This window comes from Saccostrea echinata, unplaced genomic scaffold, assembly GCF_033153115.1.
Source record: "Saccostrea echinata isolate AGI-Se365-2 ecotype Australia unplaced genomic scaffold, CSIRO_AGI_Sech_v1 ptg000023l, whole genome shotgun sequence".
Taxonomy (NCBI): domain Eukaryota; kingdom Metazoa; phylum Mollusca; class Bivalvia; order Ostreida; family Ostreidae; genus Saccostrea; species Saccostrea echinata.
In genome coordinates, this window is record NW_026889772.1 from 12,181,058 (window position 1) to 12,206,066 (window position 25,009).

A 25,009-nucleotide genomic window follows, 5' to 3' on the forward strand; every position below is an offset into this window, starting at 1 on the left:
AACCTATCATTTAATTTTTTTTCTTCAAAAATGATAATTAGTTTTTAAATAAGTTACACACTTTATATCACTATTATATGGTATACTTAAAGGTCCACTCACTCCCTCACTTCCTTGCATTAAAAGCGACATAACGATTACCATACTAATCTCTCTCCCTTTTCTCTGGGTTGTCCCTCCTTCACCCTCAGAAACAACAAAATCAGCTATGGGTCATATCACACATCGTTCACAGTTTAATCAGCATCTCGTTGGTGTGAGGATTCTGGCTATTCTCATTGAGCCAAAGTAATCTTGTAGAGCTTTCACTATCAATTAGAAAACTGACAGTTTATTCAATGTTTAATATAGATAAACTGCTACAAAAACAATTAACAATTTGCTTTACTTGAAGTGTGATATGACCCATAGCTGATATTATTTTTTCTGAGGTTGAAGGAGGGACAACCCAGAGGAAAGGGAGAGAGATTACATGTAGTATGGTAATCGCTATGTCGCTTTTAATGCAAGGAAGTGAGGGAGTGAGTGGACCTTTTAGTATACCATATAATAGTGATATAAAGTGTGTAACTTATTTAAAAACTAATTATCATTTTTAAATAAAAATAAATGGTAGGTAATGAATAGGTGAGTGTAATATTGAAACATAGGTAATCAGAGATTACAGAGCTCACCTCAACGAATGTTGTCTTTAAGTAAGGCAAAGTCAAACACTAAACTAATAATCTAGTAGTGTGCATCCCTAGATGCAACATTTATGCAATTTTGGTCTGATAGGGCTTGCAGTTACTTGGGAATGGACTTATATAAAAATTTTAAACTAGTCATTCATCCAGAAAATGTAAGTCAAATCCAGCATCTGAATCAAGTTTGAGAGTATTCGTCCCTTGATGCATCATTCATGGAAGTTTGGTTCAGATAGGCCTTATAATTACTTGGAAATGAGATCTGCTCCAAAAACTTTAACCTGGTCACGCATCCGGAAAATATAGCTCAGATCCTGCATCTGAAGCAAGTCAAGTAGTGTGCATCCTTAGATGTATCATCCACGCACGTTTGGTCAACATAGGACTTAAAGTTACTTGGAAATGAGATCTACTCCAAAAACTTTATCCTGGTCACTCATCTGGAAAATATAGGTCAGATCCAGCATCCGAAGCAAGTCCAGTAGTGTGCATCTTTAGGTGTATCATCCATGCAAGTTTGGTCAACAGAGGACTTAAAGTTACTTGGAAATGAGATCTACTCCAAAAACTTTATCCTGGTCACTCATCTGGAAAATATAGGTCAGATCCAGCATCCGAAGCAAGTCCAGTAGTGTGCATCTTTAGGTGTATCATCCATGCAAGTTTGGTCAACAGAGGACTAAAAGTTACTTGGAAATGAGAGCTGCTCCAAAAACTTTAACTTGGTCACTCATCCGGAAAATGTAGGTCAGACCCAGCATCTGAACCAAGTCCAGTAGTTTGCATCCTTAGATGTATCATCCGTGCATGTTTGGTCAATATAGGGCTTATAGGTACTTGGAAATGAGATCTGCTCCAAAAACTTTAACCTGCTCTAAAAACATTAACCTGGTCATTCTTTAGCTGAAATTGCAGCATCTTAAACTTTGACTGGTACAATGAAACACACTAGAGGCATCATCTATACACCTCTGATTAATATAGGGCATAGAAGTACTTGAAAAGAAAGCACCAAAAACTTTAACCTGGGACGCCGACGCCGAGGGTATTACATAAGCTCCCCCAACTTCGTTGAGGTGAGCTAAAGACTGCCTTCATATATTGCTATAAACTCTGAACCTAATATCTCTTGACAGGTTTGTTAACACGTCCAATTAAACTGTATTTACTATCTAAACAACCAGTAAGACAGACTGTATCTGTTGATTAATTACAATGTACGTTCAACAGTTTCCGAATTTTGAAAGTACAGGGATTATCTTGTTAGTATCATGTCTGTCTATTCACTAATGATGTAATTTCCTCCAGTTCCAAATACTTACATCACTGTCAGAAACTTACAAATTTTAATTTAAAAATCTTTTTCTTAAAAAAAAAAAAAGACTCCAAAATTTGACTCCAAACTCCACTCCAAGGCTCTAGTCCATCAATTACATGGTGCCTCTTTCAATGTGATTGGTCACTGAGAAATAAAATTATCATACTGTATGCTTTGTGATGAGTTATAGTAAAACGTGAAAACTTTGGGGAGGGAGTATATTCATCTATCAAAATACGTTTATCTCTTGTTTGATCAAAAAACGAGAGGACATATCAAATTCATTGATTTGTGCCTTCATTTTTTAAACGAAGTTTATAAGGATCTATGTCATTTATTGTATACTCCCCGTGCAAGTTTTAAATATCTCCATTAACTAGATTATTATAATAGATAGGTCAAACCCGCATTCAGTGAAATCGGTGTACCTTGAGTGATGATTACCGTAAGTCGGTTATTGCCTCCTTATTTCGTGTTAATTGAAAAAAAGACCCATTGTTAACCCCCGGTGTATATAAGTGCGATCAGGTCTAATTATTTTGTGTTATTCAATATCAAATACCCATCGACTACCCTCAGTGTATGTGCACTTATTGCAAAAAGTATGTCGAATTCACCCTACCATCGTTTACCCCCCGATGTATATATGAATGTACATAAAGTCGGTCAAGGTCAAGGTCATCCTAACAAATTTCCCCGTGTATAGCCGCTAATTATCGGCCGCAGCAGCGGCCGATCTATTTGTGGTTGTGTTAGAAAGTGCACATGAGGAAATGAGGCATTATTTTTTCATTGCTTCGATGGGATAAATCCTTATAATAATTGATAACAATTATAAAAGTTATAAATATTTTTTTAAATGATTAATAATAAGGCTAACTGGTTGTTATTAATTTCAATTTGTTTTTCATTTCTCATCAGATATTTATTGATTTGTGATTTTATAAAAAGTTGATATATCAACTGCTCCCCAATCTTGGCGTGCGTAAGATATAAGAACAATACGTATCGAGTTTCCGAATATAAATTACTGTGCCTAAAATAATAATAATTATTAATAAAATTGTAACAAGTTTAAGAACTGATTTTTGTTGTTGAAAATACTACATTTGCACACACAATGAAATTGCTTTCTGCATTTCACATTTATTCTGGACATATATCTATCACAACATTGAAATATTGCCGACTTGGCGTTAAACAATAAACAATCAATCAATCAATCAATCACAACATTGATCGGCATTATCACGTGACAGTGATCCAGGGTATCAGCACGTGAAGTTTGTACGACCTTTTTGTCAGCATTAAGACATTTCAGATCTGTATGTTGCATTGGTCTTTGAATCAAATAATTCAATGATAATACATTCCTATCCTTAATTTCATTCCGATTTGTATATCCATGAATTTATTTTGATTAATATTATACAACTGCAAGAACACTAAAAATCAAGGTATTAAAAAAGGCAAAATGTAAGGCAAGTGTAAAAATGTATCATATTCTTTTTCTACTTTGATTTTTTTTTCCTTTGGACTCTTTGTTTTGGAAATACTTCAAAATGTTAATTATTATTTTTGCGGCCGATTGATGCTTTGCATCAATTTCACTTGTACTACATACTGAAATGTTTAATTGATGTAAGTAGTTCTTCTTAGTAGTTCTTCTAAAGGCCAAGTTTACAGCATTTTTTAAAACCAATTTCGGATTTGAAAACTTTGATAAAAACAGTGGCGTAGCTGCCATTAGGCACTTAAGGCACGTGCCTACACTTCATTTCATTCAGGAAAAAAAAAATAATTAAAAACAAAACTGTAAAAAAGAAAGAAAATAAATGACTAAATATCATTTTCGCCATTGAAAGAGAGATCATGAATGTATAAATATTCACCGATCTGTGCAAATAATAAATTTAACATGTAATAGTTAACCGGCCGTTTCACTGTAGGACTCCTTATAAAATGTCTTTAAAATTTCTATATGCAAGTCATTAAATAGAGATATAAAACTCCCTTGACGCTCACAAGATATGTGTGGTATTAATTGTCATTTTAATCAATATTTATTCATTATTTATTGTAAAACATTGCTTTGTGTCTGATTACTTTTGAATACTTTATAACTTTCTTCTTCATGTTTTCTAAATTTGATTACGCCGAAAAAATATGAAAACTCTTCTAACTTAAGATTTCTGGTTAAAAAGTTGGACTGCACTTTTTTATCATTTCTACTTAATATGAAATTTCATTTTAAAGAGACCCATAATTTTGTATTTTAAACGCCCAAAAATTGTCACCCAGGGGTCTCAAAGTCCTGATATCCATTTTCCGTCGGGGGGCTTCGCCCCCCCCCCCCCCCCGAACCCCCTACCAGGGCGCTGCCCTGGACCCGCTGGGGGACTTGGACGGCCCCCAGCCAGACCCCCGCCGCACACAGAATAATTTGTGCCTATATTTCATCAAAGTTCTAGCTACGCCCCTGAAAAATTTACCTCCAAAACAAAGAAAAGTACCGTTGTAACAATGGAAAAGTAGGCGATGAATATCACTACACCGAGAATATTCAGCTTTTTTTCAGAAATAAGGATTAAGGATGCATGGATTACGTATGTATACACTGTTATTTGTATCTGTCCTTTCTCCATGCAGTTTTTTTTTTAAATTTTTATGTATATATGTTATACATGGATTTGATAGATTTGTTCCTCGTGTACTATTACGTATAGTTTGAGCGAATAATAGGCCTTTCAACTGCCTCCAGGGTTCGATGTAGAGAACCATAACTCATTACAGAAACTTGTGTACAGCAGGTCCGAGGTAGCTTATTTTTTTTTATTAAGTATATTCAATTTCTAGCTTTTCCTGAGTATTCCTCCACTGTCAGCGGAATCTTGTGGTTTTAAAATTCACGTATTTATCACGTAGTTACCGACACTGTACAATAATTTATGAGTGAAATTTTTAATAAGAATATAAAGTGAAATCTACCCCCTTCTTAATTTTAACCTGATTAAATTTTAATACTTTGTCGTTCTTCTTCGTGCTTAGTATAAAGAATAAGATTATTAATTATTGCAATTAATTGTAGAAATATATATCTTTGAAGAAGAACAACAATGCACACACACAAAAACATGTCATTATATTTTCTTCTTCATAACAACTGTCAGAGAGAGTTATAAATCTTGAATATAGTTCGTTTCCCATTCATTTTGATTCCGTTATTCCAGGTAGAGTGACTCCGAATAAATTGAATTGAACCGAACTGCATTCGTGTGAACAAGGAATTAAGTACGCGATAATCAAGTTCACTTCAAATATCATTAGTGAGTACTAGTGTAACATTTAGTGTTTGATAACCCTCGCTGAACATTGTTCAGCATTTCGATAGTACTTTGTATTGATTTGTAACAGGACGGAGCAGTCCGAGAATCGAACCGGGCCCCCTGAATCTCTACAGGTGTTCTACCAGCTGAGCTATCTTGCCACCGGCGATCGAACCCGTCTGACTGCTACATTCCGCCCTCCTTTTAAAAAGGTCCTCGCCCCCGGAGGCACCCACCAATGCTCTTCCCTGGCAGGTTTTCCACATGTCATTTCCAGGCCACGCCAAATGTAACAGGAAAATAGAAAAATGCGACGGGCCAGACGGGGATTATTCTGTTACAGATTAAACCTTTGAACAGTTGTTATAACCATTTTTTAGAATTCTTCATATATTATAGATTTGATATTGGAAAGTTAAGAGAATTGTACAGTGTTGTATGAACTGATGAAGTATCACATCAGCTACATAAATCAGGTTACATTACGTACTTTAGGTTTTTTATGTACTTACCAGCTGTTGTGTAGTGGACAAACCAACCTACTGCTAACAAGCATAAAAGACAGCTTTTCATGACTTTTAGTCTGGTAGTCTGTATGGGTACCCGTCCTGACACTGATTGCTTTGTCACAACTGAAACACACACTTCACTGCGCAGGAAAATTCGATCACGGACAGCAGTGCGCATGAACATGTATCAAATAAGTAGACCGGGGAGTCCCACTACCCTTATTTACTGTTTTAAAAATCGTAGAAAATATACGCTGAATAATACAACAAAGTTTTATCATACATTTTAGTCAAATATGATTCATTTGAGCATAATTTGTTTCTTTTAACGTTTAACCCTATTGTTACTACCATTCCAGTAACAGCGTGTCACTTTGGTCAAGCGTGCCGAAGTTTCAACTGTTGATCACCATATTTCTTATCGATTGGATGTTTGATTTCAATGAAATGAATACTACTTTGCATATGAACAGAGAAGCCAGCAATGAGCTCTGACTGACCACGTGTTGCTGCTTACTACAAATGCTGTACTCGTAAACAATCATTCCATTGCGATTGGTCAGTATTATCAGTGTATTGCTGGGTTCTCTGTTTCATATGCAAAGAAGTATTCATTTCATTGAAATCAAACTTCCAATCGATGAGAAATATGGTGATCAACATTTGAAACTTTAGCATGATCGACCAAACAAAGTGACACGCTGTAATTGGAATGATAGTAACTAGACAGCCATTCTACAGAACTTACAGACGATAAAGCCTGTTTTGTAAAAATGCTAAAATTTGGTCTTTGTAATATTTTACTTTTGTTGGTTTCTAATTCATAAGATTAAAGTACCAGAAGTCTATCAAAAGCTGGGATGCTCTTCAAAATGTTATCATTGAATGTGGACGCTACTAAGAAATGTTGCGTCTGAATGATGTAAAACGCAGTTGGGACTGGAAGAAGGTGTACCACAGTCTGCAGTTGCAAGATGCTTTCACAAAGCATCCTATCTCATATAACAATCAATCGTCTACAAAAGAGACAGCAAGAGCATGGTACAACAAATGATCGCCAAAAATCCGACAGACCGCGCGTGACGTCAACAGCAAGGGGTCGATTCTGATCATTGTTTTCGTCACCACAACAATATCGTCTATCCCTGGGTTGCGCAGAGCCAGACCGTTTGTAATCGACTATGGTATGTTGAAAGTAGAGAAGGAAGACCTTTTCATGATATTGCTCTGACTCTGCAGCACCACCACCATAGACTTAAGGTCTCTGACCACCAAAGTATGTCCACAGCAACGATAGTGAACAGTCTGGTTTACTAGAAGGTACGAGTCCAGATTTTTATTGCAAAACCTGATGGAAGTGTCAGAGTACATAAGCTTCGTAAAGAACGTTTTTCAGAAAAATACATCCTCGTTCAGGGAGAGGTTGATAAATCTGGTGGTGATTATGATGTTGGGAACGGTATTCCAAACATGTAAGTCCTATTGTGTTTATATTAATTAATTAAGGAATTTGACAGCACAACACTATATATTAACAAAGTCCTATCTCCACTAGTTTTCCAGCATCCTGGAGCCATGTATCAACATGACAAAAAGCAGGACCACATTCATTTGGCTAGTCTGACAAGTACATTCTTGCAAAGCTACAACATCAAGTTCTGCTTCGGTCATCTAAATTGTCTAAATAATCCTGCTGCATCATGCTTGTATGATGTCATATAATGGCGTTAGTAAGTTTACCAACATTAAAATCAGATTTTCTAAACAGATAGGTATCTTGCATGTCAACATAATTATTTTGTATGTGGAAAAAAATAAGTCGCATGTCTACATAATTATGTTACATGTTAACATAAATTATCTTGCATGTAGGGGGCAGAAATATGCCACCATAAATGCGAAATATACAACAGAAATTACTTGGTATGACGCAAAATAAGCAAGATACCGCGTCTATGATGAAAATGTAATACATGTATTTGGCATGCACACGGGCATATTTTGTCCCCAGTGGTAATATATATGCGAGCAACAATATAGGGGTGGGGGGGGGGGGGCTCTTCACAAGTGTCTGCGTCTCTACGGTCATATTCCAAGGCACTTCAGGAAAAAATATGAAGTATTTCATTCTAAACTACTAGTGGGTTTGGCTGAAATGAATACTTTATTGAGTCAATAACATTTGAATTATAACATTCCTTCATTCTTTTTATCAGAAAAAAACTTAAGTCATCACAGTTCTTAAAACTCGTCTAAATTAGTAAAATAATGATGAAAATTTCACAACATTGAATACTGCTCTATTTCTTTGGATAGACGGTGGGATATCTCTGTTGGAAGTTAATATCCCGTGGGGGCATCTTGCCGCATACCCTGACACAGTCTTTACAGCATTCCCAGCCTATCTTGATTTTGTCCATCAGCGGGCTCACACAGTATTCGAAACAGTTGGATGACGTTATTTTTTCCCGACAACGTTGGTCCAGAGATTGGGATAAAATGTTAGCGTTGTTTCCCCAGGGGCAACCTGAATAAAACAAAATGAAACATTAAAAGGAAATACAAATACTTCAAATGTCTGTCAAATATATGCTTGAAGAGTCCCTCCCCCTGTTTTGTTTTGTTTTTTTTTCATAGAGGTGTTCTCGTATCCGTTATCTAGTAAATATAAAATAACAGGAATCTATTGTTTTAAATGTCTATTAAAGTACATGTATTCTTATGGATGCCTTTACTCAGATGACAAAAAATTCCACGGGTAGAAATGAAAAACCCCCTATTGTGCATTGTAGACCTACGATTCACGGATTGTAGTGTTAATATTCACTTTCAAATAACTACCGGTAGGTCACTGCTCTACTTTTCACTCTAGTGGCTCCTAAGTAATTCTCGGAAAATACCTCTTTATTTTTTTACAGAATGACCAATATCTAATATTTTCTTTATTAATGATATATATGGAAACGAAACTCTTTGGATAATGAAATATAATAAAGATGGAATAGCGTTACTAATAAACATAAATAAACAAACAGAGTTGACAATAAACTTGTTAATTATTCAAGTCTGAATTTCCTCTGTCGTTTCTCTACATTTTATCCATTTTTAATCTAATATTTAAAAAATCTGAATGATAGGAATTCTAAGCTATATTTACTTTTTAAATAATTTCTTTGAGAATTTTTCCTGGAGAAATATGACGGGTAAGTTCGGGTGACCTATGCCGAAAATGAACTGAATAAACTAACTATGCACACCTTTATAATTTTCTAAAAGTCTTTAAAAACCATTAGTGTTTAGAGTTTTCTTAATCAAAGCATATTAAAAATTGTTGGTCAAGTAACCATTTTGAAATAATTGTACATAAATATGTTATACCTACCGGCTAGCACATATTTTTTGTCCAGCAACAATTCGCCACAAGTGTTCTTACATCTTGTATATATGCTCTCTTGGTAGCAGTACGCATAAAAGTAGCTAACATGGTGTAGCCTACTGCAGAATGGTGCATCTAGAACGGTATATCAAAAGAATTTATAAGCATTTTTTCATGGAATTACAGCTCACCCAGAACTTAGATTTGCTCTAAAATTCACTCTCAGAATGATTGTTTGAAAGTAAACTGTTTTGACTCTATTTTTTTTCTAAAATGGACAAAAAGTCAACCAGATTATCAAGTAAGAAAAAAAGGTTAACCACTTGCCATGTAAACATTTCAAAAGCAATGACACTATTCAGAGTATTCTAGCATTTGTTTTTACTAAATCTCAGACATATTTTCTGTGAAATGCTTCATGTCATATATTCAATGTAAAAAGTTATATTACTGACCTTATTTCTGTCGTTTCAAATTCCATGCGCGGATCTAAGGGGGGGGGGGGATTTGCAGAGTTATCAAAAGTATATACTGAAGCAAATGAAAAATGACTTCGGACAACCCCCCCCCCCCCGGAAAACGTGGACCCCACCACCACCACGAAATAGGTTTTTTTCACGCTTGGGTAATGGATTTTAAGTTGTTTTTTGTTTGTTTGTTTTTGTTTGTTTGTTTGTTTTGTTTGTTTGTTGTTTTTTTTTGTTTGTCAAGAAATATTCTGTTCTGGGTTTGATACGTTTGGGAAAGGAGTTTAAGTTGTTTTTCTTTGTTTTTGTTTTTTTTTTTTCGTTTCGTTTTTTTGTTTGTTTGTTTTTTTTTTTTATTTTTATTTGTTTGGTTTGGGAGGGGAGGGGGGGGGGGGCTTCCTCACAATGTCAAGCTTTTGTGAGTTCGGAACTCCACACAAACCCTTGACAAAAGTCGTTATTTAAAAGTTGGGCTAGAAAGCTACTATTTCATTTGTTCCTGGTCTAGGACTGGAACCAATCAGAAAACAGCTTTTATTGTAGTTGAGTTATGTAAACAAATATGACTCGTCTTTAAAATGGAAAGTGTCGATATTGTAGGATTTGTGACAAGTTACATTAAATGAAACATCGGGGATTAATTTTTGGAAGATCGTCATCCTAACAGTAACAAAAGATATGCTCTGGAGTTGGGCCATTTAAAAACGACGGATTTGAAAAATACATTCTCATTGGTTAGTTTATAATTACCCATTACGTCATACGTAACCACAAACCCCAACTTTTAGATAGCGACTTATGTCAAGGGTTTGTGTGGAGTTCCGAAATCTCAAAACCTTGACATTGTGAGGAGGGGGGGGGGGGTTGCTTGTCAAGAAATTTAGAAATTTCTGGGTTTGAAAATTTTTGACTGCCCCCCCCCCCCCCCGGAAAAAAATCCTGGATCCGCGCCTGAAATCTATACTCATCCACAATCCTAATGTGCAGTTAAACTTGGTAAATATTTAACGAATTCTTTTACTAGCTGTGTTTTACTGACCTGCCTTAACAGAAATGGTAATATGTGCTGCAAGCAAGTAGAAAAACGCAAGGCTTGTGGACATCGTTGCTTCAGTTGTCACCCTTTACAGATTCGACAAATTCTGACAGATCCAGCTTAAATAAATTTTGAAAATTTTGAATAACGATTTATCACAAAAAGGCTATTGTAGAAAACTGATATCTACGTTTTTTTCCCTTACTAAATATTTTACTTTTCTACGGCGGAAAAAACGCCCTGTCATTGTTTCCTATGGGGGTCATTATTCGTCAATACGTAACGTTAAATGTTATGTGATAGGCCTAGATCTATATAGTCAGTGCACGCCAAGTAAAACTCATAGAATATAGACCTATTAAGCCTATAGATATATCTTGTCCATCTTTCAAATTATTAAAAATTATTCAGATTGGTAATTAGATTTGACCTCCATAACCCCCAACAAACAAAAGCAAATACATAAATAAATACAAACAAATGATTCAGTAAAATAACAAGACATTTCCCATAAAAAACTGAACTGTTTGCATCGTCAACCACATTCATAACACTGATACGATAAAGAAATAGATCTATATGAAGTACTTAGTTCACATTATAAATCTCTAATGGTATATCTTACACTCATTCAAACAAATTTTCTATATTACACAGACCTTCTTAGACGTGGAAATCCCAAATCACCTTGCACCAGAGACGTATAAACATAAAGAGAGGGCACAACACTTACCCTTCATATGACGTCACAAAAGAAGGGATTTAACTCCAATCCACAAATGGCATTTCAATCTCTCACCAGAGGGCGTATTACGCTACGCTACAACACCTCGAGGTATTAGTGGAGCGAAGCGGGAATGATAGCTCTGGATAGAGATTGATGGCATTTACTTTTTAAAAAAAGTACGGAGGGATAAAAAAAAAAAAATACAGAGCGATATAAATGGTCAGATTAGTTGTAACAAGATGGTAAGTCTATAGTTTAAAACGTACGATTATCGTCACCACAAATTATTATAGCAGGGCGGCGTTATTCACTTCACCTATTCAGAAAAATGTGGTGAACTTTGAAACTTTGAAACTTTTATTTTCACTAAAGCCCCCACATGGGGTATCTTAGTACAATAAGAGTTTAACAATTGAACAAATCAACATGTGAACAGTTAACATAATGAACCACAACAAGAACTTTGATATGGACAGTACTGACGGTTGTATATAAAAAAAATCGTTTAATGTTTACATTGTAGGAAGTTCAGGCATGAAATAATTTAAGAACAGTTTTACAAAACTTAGCTAAACCTATTAGTTCAAATATATCAGAAGTATTCATCAAATTATAAAAAGATACTGTGTTTGGATTTTTGTAAATATTGCTAGGTATAAATTTCTGTCTTTCATTCTTAAAAAAAGGACACTTAAATAAATAATGAAACTCATCACCAAGTTCATTGTTATTGCAGAGGTTACAATGTCTCTCAGATCTATCAATACTATAAAATCTACCAGCTTCAATTGGCAAGTTATGACTGACACAACGAAATTTACATAAATATAATCTAAGATCATTTGGTAACATGTTTAGATAATTTTCAAAACCAAAATCACACTTGTACATTCTATAATTAAGGCATTTTGGAGAATTTAATACATTTATATTCCAGTCTTGGATAAAACTATTTCTTAAAGTATTCTTAACCAACACACCAATTTTGCATGATTTATCAACATACTGAGCATTCCACATTAGATCCAAATTACAATCATGTAAAATATTCTTAATTTCCATGAGCCATTTTGAATGGTAAAAACCTTTTGAGCTAAATTGATACAAAATTGAGTACAACGTGAAGGAAATTTTCTCATTTTTACCACACAAAATCCTTTGCCAGAAACCAGCCATTATAGACTTTACTAATATACTAAGTGGTATTCTACCCAGCTCTCCATAGACAATACAATGAGGAGTAGTTTTTTAACTTTCAAAATTTTCTTACAAAATTCCATATGAAAGGATTCTAAAATGCTGCAGTTTTCAAAACCCCATACTTCTACACTATACAACAAAATAGGTACAACCATGGTGTCAAAAAGTTGCAGTTGCATATTAATAGGTAAATTTAATTTCCTGGATTTTCTAAGAACAATATACATAGCTTTTCTGGCTTGTTGTACCAGATGTGACTTTGCGTCATTGAAAGTACCTTTACTAGAAAAAATTATTCCAAGATATTGAAAGTTTCTAACAATTTCTAGTCTATCACCATTATAAGTAAAATGTAAATTATCAGTGTTCATGTTAGAGCGAGAAAAAATAACAACTTTTGTTTTAAGAGAATTAACTTGCATCTTCCAAGTTTGACAGTACAAGTACATTGCATTTAAAGAAGCTTGCAGTTCAGCAGCTGACTCTGCTAAAATAACTGTATCATCAGCATACAACAACAAATACAAACATAAATAAACAGTTATCTCGTCAGTATCTAATAAGTGAGCTGCCGTGTTCATATCTACAAGACCATTATAGGCATGTGACATAAATTCAACCAAATCATTAAGGAAAATGGCAAACAGAACAGGTGATAAATTTTCACCTTGACGTACACCAATATTTCAAATAAAAAAAAAATGGAACAAGAACTGCCCTGCATTACACAAGACTTTGCATTACTGTATATATTTTGTATAATTTTTAACATATTTCCATCTATAGAATGTTTCAACATTTTTTGCCATAAATAAGCCCTTCGTACAGTGTCAAATGCTTTACGATAATCAACAAAAGCACAATACAATTTTCTACCTCTATGTAAATACAAATCAATTAAACATTTAAGATTAAATATATGATCTGTTGTGCTATAGCCTTTTCTAAACCCTGCTTGTTCTTCACAGAGCATGCCAGAGTTTTCTAAATATTTATGCAACCTATTATTTAAGATACAAGTGAACAATTTTCCATAACAGCTGAGAATGGTAATACCACGATAATTATCTACATCATTAGGATCTCCTTTGTTTTTGTATATTGGGCAAATATAACCTTCTGACCAACTGTCAGGCACAATACCAGTCATGAAAACAATATTAAAATTTTTTACAAATACAGGCATTAATTTTGCAGTTGTATTTTTCAAGAATTCATTCAATATAAGATCACCACCACATTCTTTGTTGTTTTTCAGTGATTTTATAGCATTCAACACTTCCGTTTCAGTAATAGCTTGGATCAATTCAATATTAAAATCAGTTACATTAGGAAGCTGATTGACATCATCATCAGAATCATTATCTAGAGCATTCATATTCTTAAAATGATCATAGAAAACATCAAGAGCAATTTTTCCAACATTTTTACTACCCTTTCTGTCACATTTATTCAATAATGACCAATATGCTTTCGCATCAGTACTACGTAAATTTCTCAATTTGTTAATAAAATTTTTCTGATATTCTCTAAACTGTTTATTTAAAGTTTTTTTTATAGTCTCTACTACTTTGTAATAAACTCTGTTCCGTCTCAGCTCTTTTAAGTCTCCAATGGAGATTTCTACACTTGTGATACTCTTTACGTTTCAAATAACATTCTTTGTTGAAATAGGGTTTACATAGTTTAGAACTTACAGACCTCTGCACATTGTTATTAGTCACAATAAACATATCTGCCTTTTCTGCTGCATTCTTGATTATAGAATTACAATTAGTAACAACCTGATTTACAAAACCAATATCGACTTGATTCATGTCAACATTCTCAAGATTCATAAGCAATTCATTTATACTCTCTTCACTTAAATTTTCAATAAATACATGTGCATTGTTACTTTTCCACTTTGGTTTTAAAACAACTTGATTTTCTACAGTATTTTCTTTAAACTTACAAGAAAGCTCATTTATATCTGTTTTTGTCATAAACACAGTATCAAAGTGCACAATAACAGGACAATGCATATCAAACAAAATACGATCTTCCCATTCTCCATCCAGAGTTGTCGTTCCCGCTACGCTCCCACATACCAATCTCTCACCAGAGTGCGTATTATGCTTCGCTACAAGTGTATAGGTTGCACAACAGTATTAAATTTTGCTATATATTCTTACCAAAAATGCGCAACTTTGAGTAGGTGGTATTAATTCAAAACAAACTTTTGAGAAGTTTCCTTTTCAGATCTTGTAAAACAATTCTTTATAAAGATTTTAGTACCAAAAAATACATAGGCATCCAGCAAGGCACGCAAGTTTGTTTCGTTGGAAGTCGAGCAGGTGCTTGAAAATCAAGTCCAGGACCTAATCACTCCCCACTCAAATACAGTATATAGAAAAATCAGCACGCCCTAAATTATAATGAATCTAGTCAATACAGGAAGTTTACATATTGTTTTTCATCTCATAAAAAAATTCAGCTCCAGTCTCGTGTTAAAATGCCCGAATCGGAAGGGAAGATTCAGGAATTATTTTGCGTCAGCCATGATTTGACGTGAACCTCAAGTGAAATACTGTTATGACACCTGCAATAAAACTTAAAATTTTTGCTTGCAAGAATAATGCTATTTTCCCGATCTGTAATGAATATTCAATGTAATAAAGCAAGCTTCATAAAAATCCGTCTCAAGGTAGGAAAAATATTGGCGACACTCGGTGACAGGGGTGTTCGCGGTGAACACGGATTTCTAAAAATATGGCAAAAGTTGAACTGTATGTCATGATCTTGTGCGTTGAACTTTTGTTATTTTTTCGTCTCAAATTTTAAATTAATGCATACTGATTCACATAAGGATTAAAAATTATTTAAAATATGTTTGCTTTTTATAACAGGGCGAAAGAAGTAGTCTTTGTCATAGGGAAGGGGGGTGGAGTTAAAAAGAGCATTGAAATAATACATATTATTGAAATATCATGGCGTTTTCTGCTTAATTACGATTGTTTTGCCTAAATAATTCTTTTTTCTAACCAGATTTCTGCATCTGTTACCACTGTGTTCCAAATTAACCGATATTTACACAAATTGAGAATTTTTATTTTGCTCCGGGTTTAGTCTAAATTCTTTAAATTTATAGACTTTGAAATTGTTTATGAGTAAATACTGTTAACGAGTGTGATGGCAAGGTATTTGTTAAAGTGTCTTCTAATTTTCATGCATTTCTCTCAACCCGATACATCGAAATCAGGCCCTTGTGTGGTCAAGATAAATTATTTTAGAGGAAATCTGGACTAATTTTCTATGCTCCATTAAACGCGAACGAACGGCAATGACGGCCAAAAAATGCCATTATTTCTCATTTTCCGTCTAAACTCACGAAATTAAACCTTAAATTATAGACTACAATATTTCTAAGTATAAAATCTGGTTTTACTGCAGGTTGCACAACAGTATTAAATTTTGCTACAGTCCCTGAAACGTTCTACTTTCCCACTTGAACGGTGAGCGAACGCTGAACGAACGGTGAACGAACGCTGAACGAACGCAGAGCGAACGGTAAGTGAACGATGTGTGAACGCTGAACGCAACTTGGTGAACGATGTGTGAACGGTGAACGGTGAGCGAACGCAGAACGCGAACGGAGCGCAAACGCGAACGCAAAGTGAACGGTGAACGAACGGTGAACGCAAGATGAACGATATATTCGGAATGCCTCTGATCTTTTCCTAGCATTGAAACTATTTTATTGTATTATAATGTCAGGTGCCAAAAAAAAAAAAAAAAAAAAATAAATAAATAAATAAGTAAACCAATAAATGAATGAATAAATAAGTAAATAAAATAAATTCTCCAAAATTGTCCTAAGAAAGACGATTCATGCTCATTAAGTTTTTAATCACACGATTTTTAACGCATTAAAACATTGCAATTGTTGCCGAACGCTGAAGTATAAAAGATATTTTTTTAGTTGGAAAATAAAAATGTATATTCTTATTTGAGAACAAATCAGAGAAAACTTCTGACTTATAGAATGAATTAAAGCGATTGTAACATCCATTCATATATGTATCTCCGTGTCAAGGCGATTTCATGTAAAGCAATAAAAAAAAAATTAATTACAAAGGTCAGTGGACGTTTTGCATTTATACGCTCGTATTTTAAATTTTTAATACAATAATATATTATGTGTCATTTCTATTTTTCATGATGATTTATTGAGCAGACTTCTACATGTATCTGTAGATGGCCGTGATTATACTCAGACAAGATAATACAAAGATACATATTCATATTATTTGTTATAAATTCAATTTTCAGAACTTGATATTTAAGTAATATGCTGTTATAATTTTTATCAAACAGACAAATGAGAGAGAGAGAGAGAGAGAGAGAGAGAGAGAGAGAGAGAGATTCCGTTTTAGCCCCCCTCCCTTCCTTTCAGGCTTCACTAAATGTTTGCACCTATATCAAACAATAACTCTGATATTTTTTTTCTAAATATATTAGACAGTGAAAGTAACTTCTTTTTTTTTTTTTTATCAACAAATCATATCCATCTGTTTGACAGTATTACTCGTTTTTATTTTCCTGCTTCAAGTTCACACGAAGTCCACGTGCTTGTCCTGTCAATCAAAATCATTCGACACTGTGCAGGTGTGAAAGTTTCGTCACATCGAAGACGAAGTGCGAGTATTTCCAACAAGTTATAACATTTGTTTTTATCATTTCTAGATTTGATACCAACATTTGAATAATTAGTGAATAAAATATATTGGGCATTAACACTTGAATTTGAAACATACTCTCTGCCAATTTCAAATACCACCGCCGACACGTGTACATTTTGAACTACTATTGTTTTGTGACTTTTTTAGATGCATGTTTGTTTTGAGACTGAAATTTTTGTTCTAAGAAAGACCTTAACTTTTTTTTAACAGGTTAATTAAAATTTTCTGGAAATACAGTACTGTCTAAGTAACCGATTTAGGGGAAAAGGGGGGGGGTATTAATCATATCGAATAGCAAACATATAAAGTTACGGTGAAGAAAGATTTTTTTCTCTATAACTATAGACTTTACATACATGTATTATAGTAGCGAATATTCTGTAGTGCATTACATTTTAAATAAATATTTCCTTTAAACACACTATCAATTTAATTCACTCCAAAGATAATAAATTAACAGGATATCCGCAGTACTATGTATAACTCTCAGAACTAGTTCCATCATATTTTCTGTAGTAATTGAATTAAAAAACGCGTTAGAAATAAATATTTTCGTAATTTTGCTGCGTAATTATTTGACTTGGATAATTAACAAAACATCAAAATGTTGCAGTGCTTGAAGTATTTGCACATCGACCTTAGTTAAATTTAATATTTCAGCATCGTTCTTCATAGGTACAGGATGTGCTTATAACAACATTTTTTTTCTAGAGTAATTTAATAAATAACCTAATAGCTAAGTTAGAATAATAAAAATATATATCTTAGATATTTTCCCCCATGAAATAATGATTCTTCAAACACGATATGTTAGTATTAAATTAAAAAATCTGTAACTCCTTACCTACAAAAAGATAAGTCCTTTCACTTGGGAGTTCCGAATGGCAATGACAATTGAACGATAGGTGAACGCTGAACGCAAGGTGAACGCAAAGTGAACGGAACGAAGAGCGAACGCTGAACGCTTTGTGAACGGTGAACGCGAGCGCACGGTGAACGGTGAACGCAAAACTGTGAACGGAGAGCGAACGGTGAACGCACGGTGAACGAACGGTGAACGCACGCTGAACGAACGGTGAACGAACGGTGAGCGAACGGAAAAATGGGAAAGTAGAACGTTTCAGGGACTGTATATATTCTTACCAAAAATGCGCAACTTTGAGTAGGTGGTATTAATTCAAAACAAACTTTTGAGAAGTTTCCTTTTCAGATCTTGTAAAACAATTCTTTATAAAGATTTTAGTACCAAAAAATACATAGGCATCCAGCAAGGCACGCAAGTTTGTTTCGTTGGAAGTCGAGCAGGTGCTTGAAAATCAAGTCCAGGACCTAATCACTCCCCACTCAAATACAGTATATAGAAAAATCAGCACGCCCTAAATTATAATGAATCTAGTCAATACAGGAAGTTTACATATTGTTTTTCATCTCATAAAAAAATTCAGCTCCAGTCTCGTGTTAAAATGCCCGAATCGGAAGGGAAGATTCAGGAATTATTTTGCGTCAGCCATGATTTGACGTGAACCTCAAGTGAAATACTGTTATGACACCTGCAATAAAACTTAAAATTTTTGCTTGCAAGAATAATGCTATTTTCCCGATCTGTAATGAATATTCAATGTAATAAAGCAAGCTTCATAAAAATCCGTCTCAAGGTAGGAAAAATATTGGCGACACTCGGTGACAGGGGTGTTCGCGGTGAACACGGATTTCTAAAAATATGGCAAAAGTTGAACTGTATGTCATGATCTTGTGCGTTGAACTTTTGTTATTTTTTCGTCTCAAATTTTAAATTAATGCATACTGATTCACATAAGGATTAAAAATTATTTAAAATATGTTTGCTTTTTATAACAGGGCGAAAGAAGTAGTCTTTGTCATAGGGAAGGGGGGTGGAGTTAAAAAGAGCATTGAAATAATACATATTATTGAAATATCATGGCGTTTTCTGCTTAATTACGATTGTTTTGCCTAAATAATTCTTTTTTCTAACCAGATTTCTGCATCTGTTACCACTGTGTTCCAAATTAACCGATATTTACACAAATTGAGAATTTTTATTTTGCTCCGGGTTTAGTCTAAATTCTTTAAATTTATAGACTTTGAAATTGTTTATGAGTAAATACTGTTAACGAGTGTGATGGCAAGGTATTTGTTAAAGTGTCTTCTAATTTTCATGCATTTCTCTCAACCCGATACATCGAAATCAGGCCCTTGTGTGGTCAAGATAAATTATTTTAGAGGAAATCTGGACTAATTTTCTATGCTCCATTAAACGCGAACGAACGGCAATGACGGCCAAAAAATGCCATTATTTCTCATTTTCCGTCTAAACTCACGAAATTAAACCTTAAATTATAGACTACAATATTTCTAAGTATAAAATCTGGTTTTACTGCAGGTTGCACAACAGTATTAAATTTTGCTATATATTCTTACCAAAAATGCGCAACTTTGAGTAGGTGGTATTAATTCAAAACAAACTTTTGAGAAGTTTCCTTTTCAGATCTTGTAAAACAATTCTTTATAAAGATTTTAGTACCAAAAAATACATAGGCATCCAGCAAGGCACGCAAGTTTGTTTCGTTGGAAGTCGAGCAGGTGCTTGAAAATCAAGTCCAGGACCTAATCACTCCCCACTCAAATACAGTATATAGAAAAATCAGCACGCCCTAAATTATAATGAATCTAGTCAATACAGGAAGTTTACATATTGTTTTTCATCTCATAAAAAAATTCAGCTCCAGTCTCGTGTTAAAATGCCCGAATCGGAAGGGAAGATTCAGGAATTATTTTGCGTCAGCCATGATTTGACGTGAACCTCAAGTGAAATACTGTTATGACACCTGCAATAAAACTTAAAATTTTTGCTTGCAAGAATAATGCTATTTTCCCGATCTGTAATGAATATTCAATGTAATAAAGCAAGCTTCATAAAAATCCGTCTCAAGGTAGGAAAAATATTGGCGACACTCGGTGACAGGGGTGTTCGCGGTGAACACGGATTTCTAAAAATATGGCAAAAGTTGAACTGTATGTCATGATCTTGTGCGTTGAACTTTTGTTATTTTTTCGTCTCAAATTTTAAATTAATGCATACTGATTCACATAAGGATTAAAAATTATTTAAAATATGTTTGCTTTTTATAACAGGGCGAAAGAAGTAGTCTTTGTCATAGGGAAGGGGGGTGGAGTTAAAAAGAGCATTGAAATAATACATATTATTGAAATATCATGGCGTTTTCTGCTTAATTACGATTGTTTTGCCTAAATAATTCTTTTTTCTAACCAGATTTCTGCATCTGTTACCACTGTGTTCCAAATTAACCGATATTTACACAAATTGAGAATTTTTATTTTGCTCCGGGTTTAGTCTAAATTCTTTAAATTTATAGACTTTGAAATTGTTTATGAGTAAATACTGTTAACGAGTGTGATGGCAAGGTATTTGTTAAAGTGTCTTCTAATTTTCATGCATTTCTCTCAACCCGATACATCGAAATCAGGCCCTTGTGTGGTCAAGATAAATTATTTTAGAGGAAATCTGGACTAATTTTCTATGCTCCATTAAACGCGAACGAACGGCAATGACGGCCAAAAAATGCCATTATTTCTCATTTTCCGTCTAAACTCACGAAATTAAACCTTAAATTATAGACTACAATATTTCTAAGTATAAAATCTGGTTTTACTGCAATAAAACTTAAAATTTTTGCTTGCAAGAATAATGCTATTTTCCCGATCTGTAATGAATATTCAATGTAATAAAGCAAGCTTCATAAAAATCCGTCTCAAGGTAGGAAAAATATTGGCGACACTCGGTGACAGGGGTGTTCGCGGTGAACACGGATTTCTAAAAATATGGCAAAAGTTGAACTGTATGTCATGATCTTGTGCGTTGAACTTTTGTTATTTTTTCGTCTCAAATTTTAAATTAATGCATACTGATTCACATAAGGATTAAAAATTATTTAAAATATGTTTGCTTTTTATAACAGGGCGAAAGAAGTAGTCTTTGTCATAGGGAAGGGGGGTGGAGTTAAAAAGAGCATTGAAATAATACATATTATTGAAATATCATGGCGTTTTCTGCTTAATTACGATTGTTTTGCCTAAATAATTCTTTTTTCTAACCAGATTTCTGCATCTGTTACCACTGTGTTCCAAATTAACCGATATTTACACAAATTGAGAATTTTTATTTTGCTCCGGGTTTAGTCTAAATTCTTTAAATTTATAGACTTTGAAATTGTTTATGAGTAAATACTGTTAACGAGTGTGATGGCAAGGTATTTGTTAAAGTGTCTTCTAATTTTCATGCATTTCTCTCAACCCGATACATCGAAATCAGGCCCTTGTGTGGTCAAGATAAATTATTTTAGAGGAAATCTGGACTAATTTTCTATGCTCCATTAAACGCGAACGAACGGCAATGACGGCCAAAAAATGCCATTATTTCTCATTTTCCGTCTAAACTCACGAAATTAAACCTTAAATTATAGACTACAATATTTCTAAGTATAAAATCTGGTTTTACTGCAATAAAACTTAAAATTTTTGCTTGCAAGAATAATGCTATTTTCCCGATCTGTAATGAATATTCAATGTAATAAAGCAAGCTTCATAAAAATCCGTCTCAAGGTAGGAAAAATATTGGCGACACTCGGTGACAGGGGTGTTCGCGGTGAACACGGATTTCTAAAAATATGGCAAAAGTTGAACTGTATGTCATGATCTTGTGCGTTGAACTTTTGTTATTTTTTCGTCTCAAATTTTAAATTAATGCATACTGATTCACATAAGGATTAAAAATTATTTAAAATATGTTTGCTTTTTATAACAGGGCGAAAGAAGTAGTCTTTGTCATAGGGAAGGGGGGTGGAGTTAAAAAGAGCATTGAAATAATACATATTATTGAAATATCATGGCGTTTTCTGCTTAATTACGATTGTTTTGCCTAAATAATTCTTTTTTCTAACCAGATTTCTGCATCTGTTACCACTGTGTTCCAAATTAACCGATATTTACACAAATTGAGAATTTTTATTTTGCTCCGGGTTTAGTCTAAATTCTTTAAATTTATAGACTTTGAAATTGTTTATGAGTAAATACTGTTAACGAGTGTGATGGCAAGGTATTTGTTAAAGTGTCTTCTAATTTTCATGCATTTCTCTCAACCCGATACATCGAAATCAGGCCCTTGTGTGGTCAAGATAAATTATTTTAGAGGAAATCTGGACTAATTTTCTATGCTCCATTAAACGCGAACGAACGGCAATGACGGCCAAAAAATGCCATTATTTCTCATTTTCCGTCTAAACTCACGAAATTAAACCTTAAATTATAGACTACAATATTTCTAAGTATAAAATCTGGTTTTACTGCAGGTTGCACAACAGTATTAAATTTTGCTATATATTCTTACCAAAAATGCGCAACTTTGAGTAGGTGGTATTAATTCAAAACAAACTTTTGAGAAGTTTCCTTTTCAGATCTTGTAAAACAATTCTTTATAAAGATTTTAGTACCAAAAAATACATAGGCATCCAGCAAGGCACGCAAGTTTGTTTCGTTGGAAGTCGAGCAGGTGCTTGAAAATCAAGTCCAGGACCTAATCACTCCCCACTCAAATACAGTATATAGAAAAATCAGCACGCCCTAAATTATAATGAATCTAGTCAATACAGGAAGTTTACATATTGTTTTTCATCTCATAAAAAAATTCAGCTCCAGTCTCGTGTTAAAATGCCCGAATCGGAAGGGAAGATTCAGGAATTATTTTGCGTCAGCCATGATTTGACGTGAACCTCAAGTGAAATACTGTTATGACACCTGCAATAAAACTTAAAATTTTTGCTTGCAAGAATAATGCTATTTTCCCGATCTGTAATGAATATTCAATGTAATAAAGCAAGCTTCATAAAAATCCGTCTCAAGGTAGGAAAAATATTGGCGACACTCGGTGACAGGGGTGTTCGCGGTGAACACGGATTTCTAAAAATATGGCAAAAGTTGAACTGTATGTCATGATCTTGTGCGTTGAACTTTTGTTATTTTTTCGTCTCAAATTTTAAATTAATGCATACTGATTCACATAAGGATTAAAAATTATTTAAAATATGTTTGCTTTTTATAACAGGGCGAAAGAAGTAGTCTTTGTCATAGGGAAGGGGGGTGGAGTTAAAAAGAGCATTGAAATAATACATATTATTGAAATATCATGGCGTTTTCTGCTTAATTACGATTGTTTTGCCTAAATAATTCTTTTTTCTAACCAGATTTCTGCATCTGTTACCACTGTGTTCCAAATTAACCGATATTTACACAAATTGAGAATTTTTATTTTGCTCCGGGTTTAGTCTAAATTCTTTAAATTTATAGACTTTGAAATTGTTTATGAGTAAATACTGTTAACGAGTGTGATGGCAAGGTATTTGTTAAAGTGTCTTCTAATTTTCATGCATTTCTCTCAACCCGATACATCGAAATCAGGCCCTTGTGTGGTCAAGATAAATTATTTTAGAGGAAATCTGGACTAATTTTCTATGCTCCATTAAACGCGAACGAACGGCAATGACGGCCAAAAAATGCCATTATTTCTCATTTTCCGTCTAAACTCACGAAATTAAACCTTAAATTATAGACTACAATATTTCTAAGTATAAAATCTGGTTTTACTGCAATAAAACTTAAAATTTTTGCTTGCAAGAATAATGCTATTTTCCCGATCTGTAATGAATATTCAATGTAATAAAGCAAGCTTCATAAAAATCCGTCTCAAGGTAGGAAAAATATTGGCGACACTCGGTGACAGGGGTGTTCGCGGTGAACACGGATTTCTAAAAATATGGCAAAAGTTGAACTGTATGTCATGATCTTGTGCGTTGAACTTTTGTTATTTTTTCGTCTCAAATTTTAAATTAATGCATACTGATTCACATAAGGATTAAAAATTATTTAAAATATGTTTGCTTTTTATAACAGGGCGAAAGAAGTAGTCTTTGTCATAGGGAAGGGGGGTGGAGTTAAAAAGAGCATTGAAATAATACATATTATTGAAATATCATGGCGTTTTCTGCTTAATTACGATTGTTTTGCCTAAATAATTCTTTTTTCTAACCAGATTTCTGCATCTGTTACCACTGTGTTCCAAATTAACCGATATTTACACAAATTGAGAATTTTTATTTTGCTCCGGGTTTAGTCTAAATTCTTTAAATTTATAGACTTTGAAATTGTTTATGAGTAAATACTGTTAACGAGTGTGATGGCAAGGTATTTGTTAAAGTGTCTTCTAATTTTCATGCATTTCTCTCAACCCGATACATCGAAATCAGGCCCTTGTGTGGTCAAGATAAATTATTTTAGAGGAAATCTGGACTAATTTTCTATGCTCCATTAAACGCGAACGAACGGCAATGACGGCCAAAAAATGCCATTATTTCTCATTTTCCGTCTAAACTCACGAAATTAAACCTTAAATTATAGACTACAATATTTCTAAGTATAAAATCTGGTTTTACTGCAGGTTGCACAACAGTATTAAATTTTGCTATATATTCTTACCAAAAATGCGCAACTTTGAGTAGGTGGTATTAATTCAAAACAAACTTTTGAGAAGTTTCCTTTTCAGATCTTGTAAA

General features: G+C 33.8%; 2 protein-coding genes across 3 annotated transcripts in view; both read right to left on the reverse strand.

Annotated features, from left to right (window-relative positions):
• Window positions 1–6,150, reverse strand: part of LOC133191207 (uncharacterized) — a 28,228-nt gene extending 22,078 nt beyond the window's left edge. The window contains exon 1 of the mRNA XM_061326944.1: window positions 5,843–6,150. Coding sequence (XP_061182928.1) covers window positions 5,843–6,023 — 181 coding nt within the window. The 5' untranslated portion in view covers window positions 6,024–6,150. The remainder of the gene's footprint in view (window positions 1–5,842) is intronic.
• Window positions 6,151–7,984: 1,834 nt separating this feature from the next.
• LOC133191484 (uncharacterized) overlaps window positions 7,985–25,009 on the reverse strand; it is a 43,194-nt gene continuing 26,169 nt past the window's right edge. The window contains exons 1-4 of one of the 2 annotated variants that reach the window (XM_061327234.1): window positions 11,378–11,444; window positions 10,722–10,837; window positions 9,222–9,350; window positions 7,985–8,366 (exon numbers count right to left, since the gene is read on the reverse strand). In XM_061327234.1, the coding sequence (XP_061183218.1) occupies window positions 8,140–8,366; window positions 9,222–9,350; window positions 10,722–10,785 (420 nt within the window). In that variant the 5' untranslated portion in view covers window positions 10,786–10,837; window positions 11,378–11,444 and the 3' untranslated portion in view covers window positions 7,985–8,139. Of the gene's footprint in view, window positions 8,367–9,221; window positions 9,351–10,721; window positions 10,838–11,377; window positions 11,445–25,009 lie in introns of those variants that run through there. The other variant, XM_061327235.1, reaches the window with a different exon arrangement.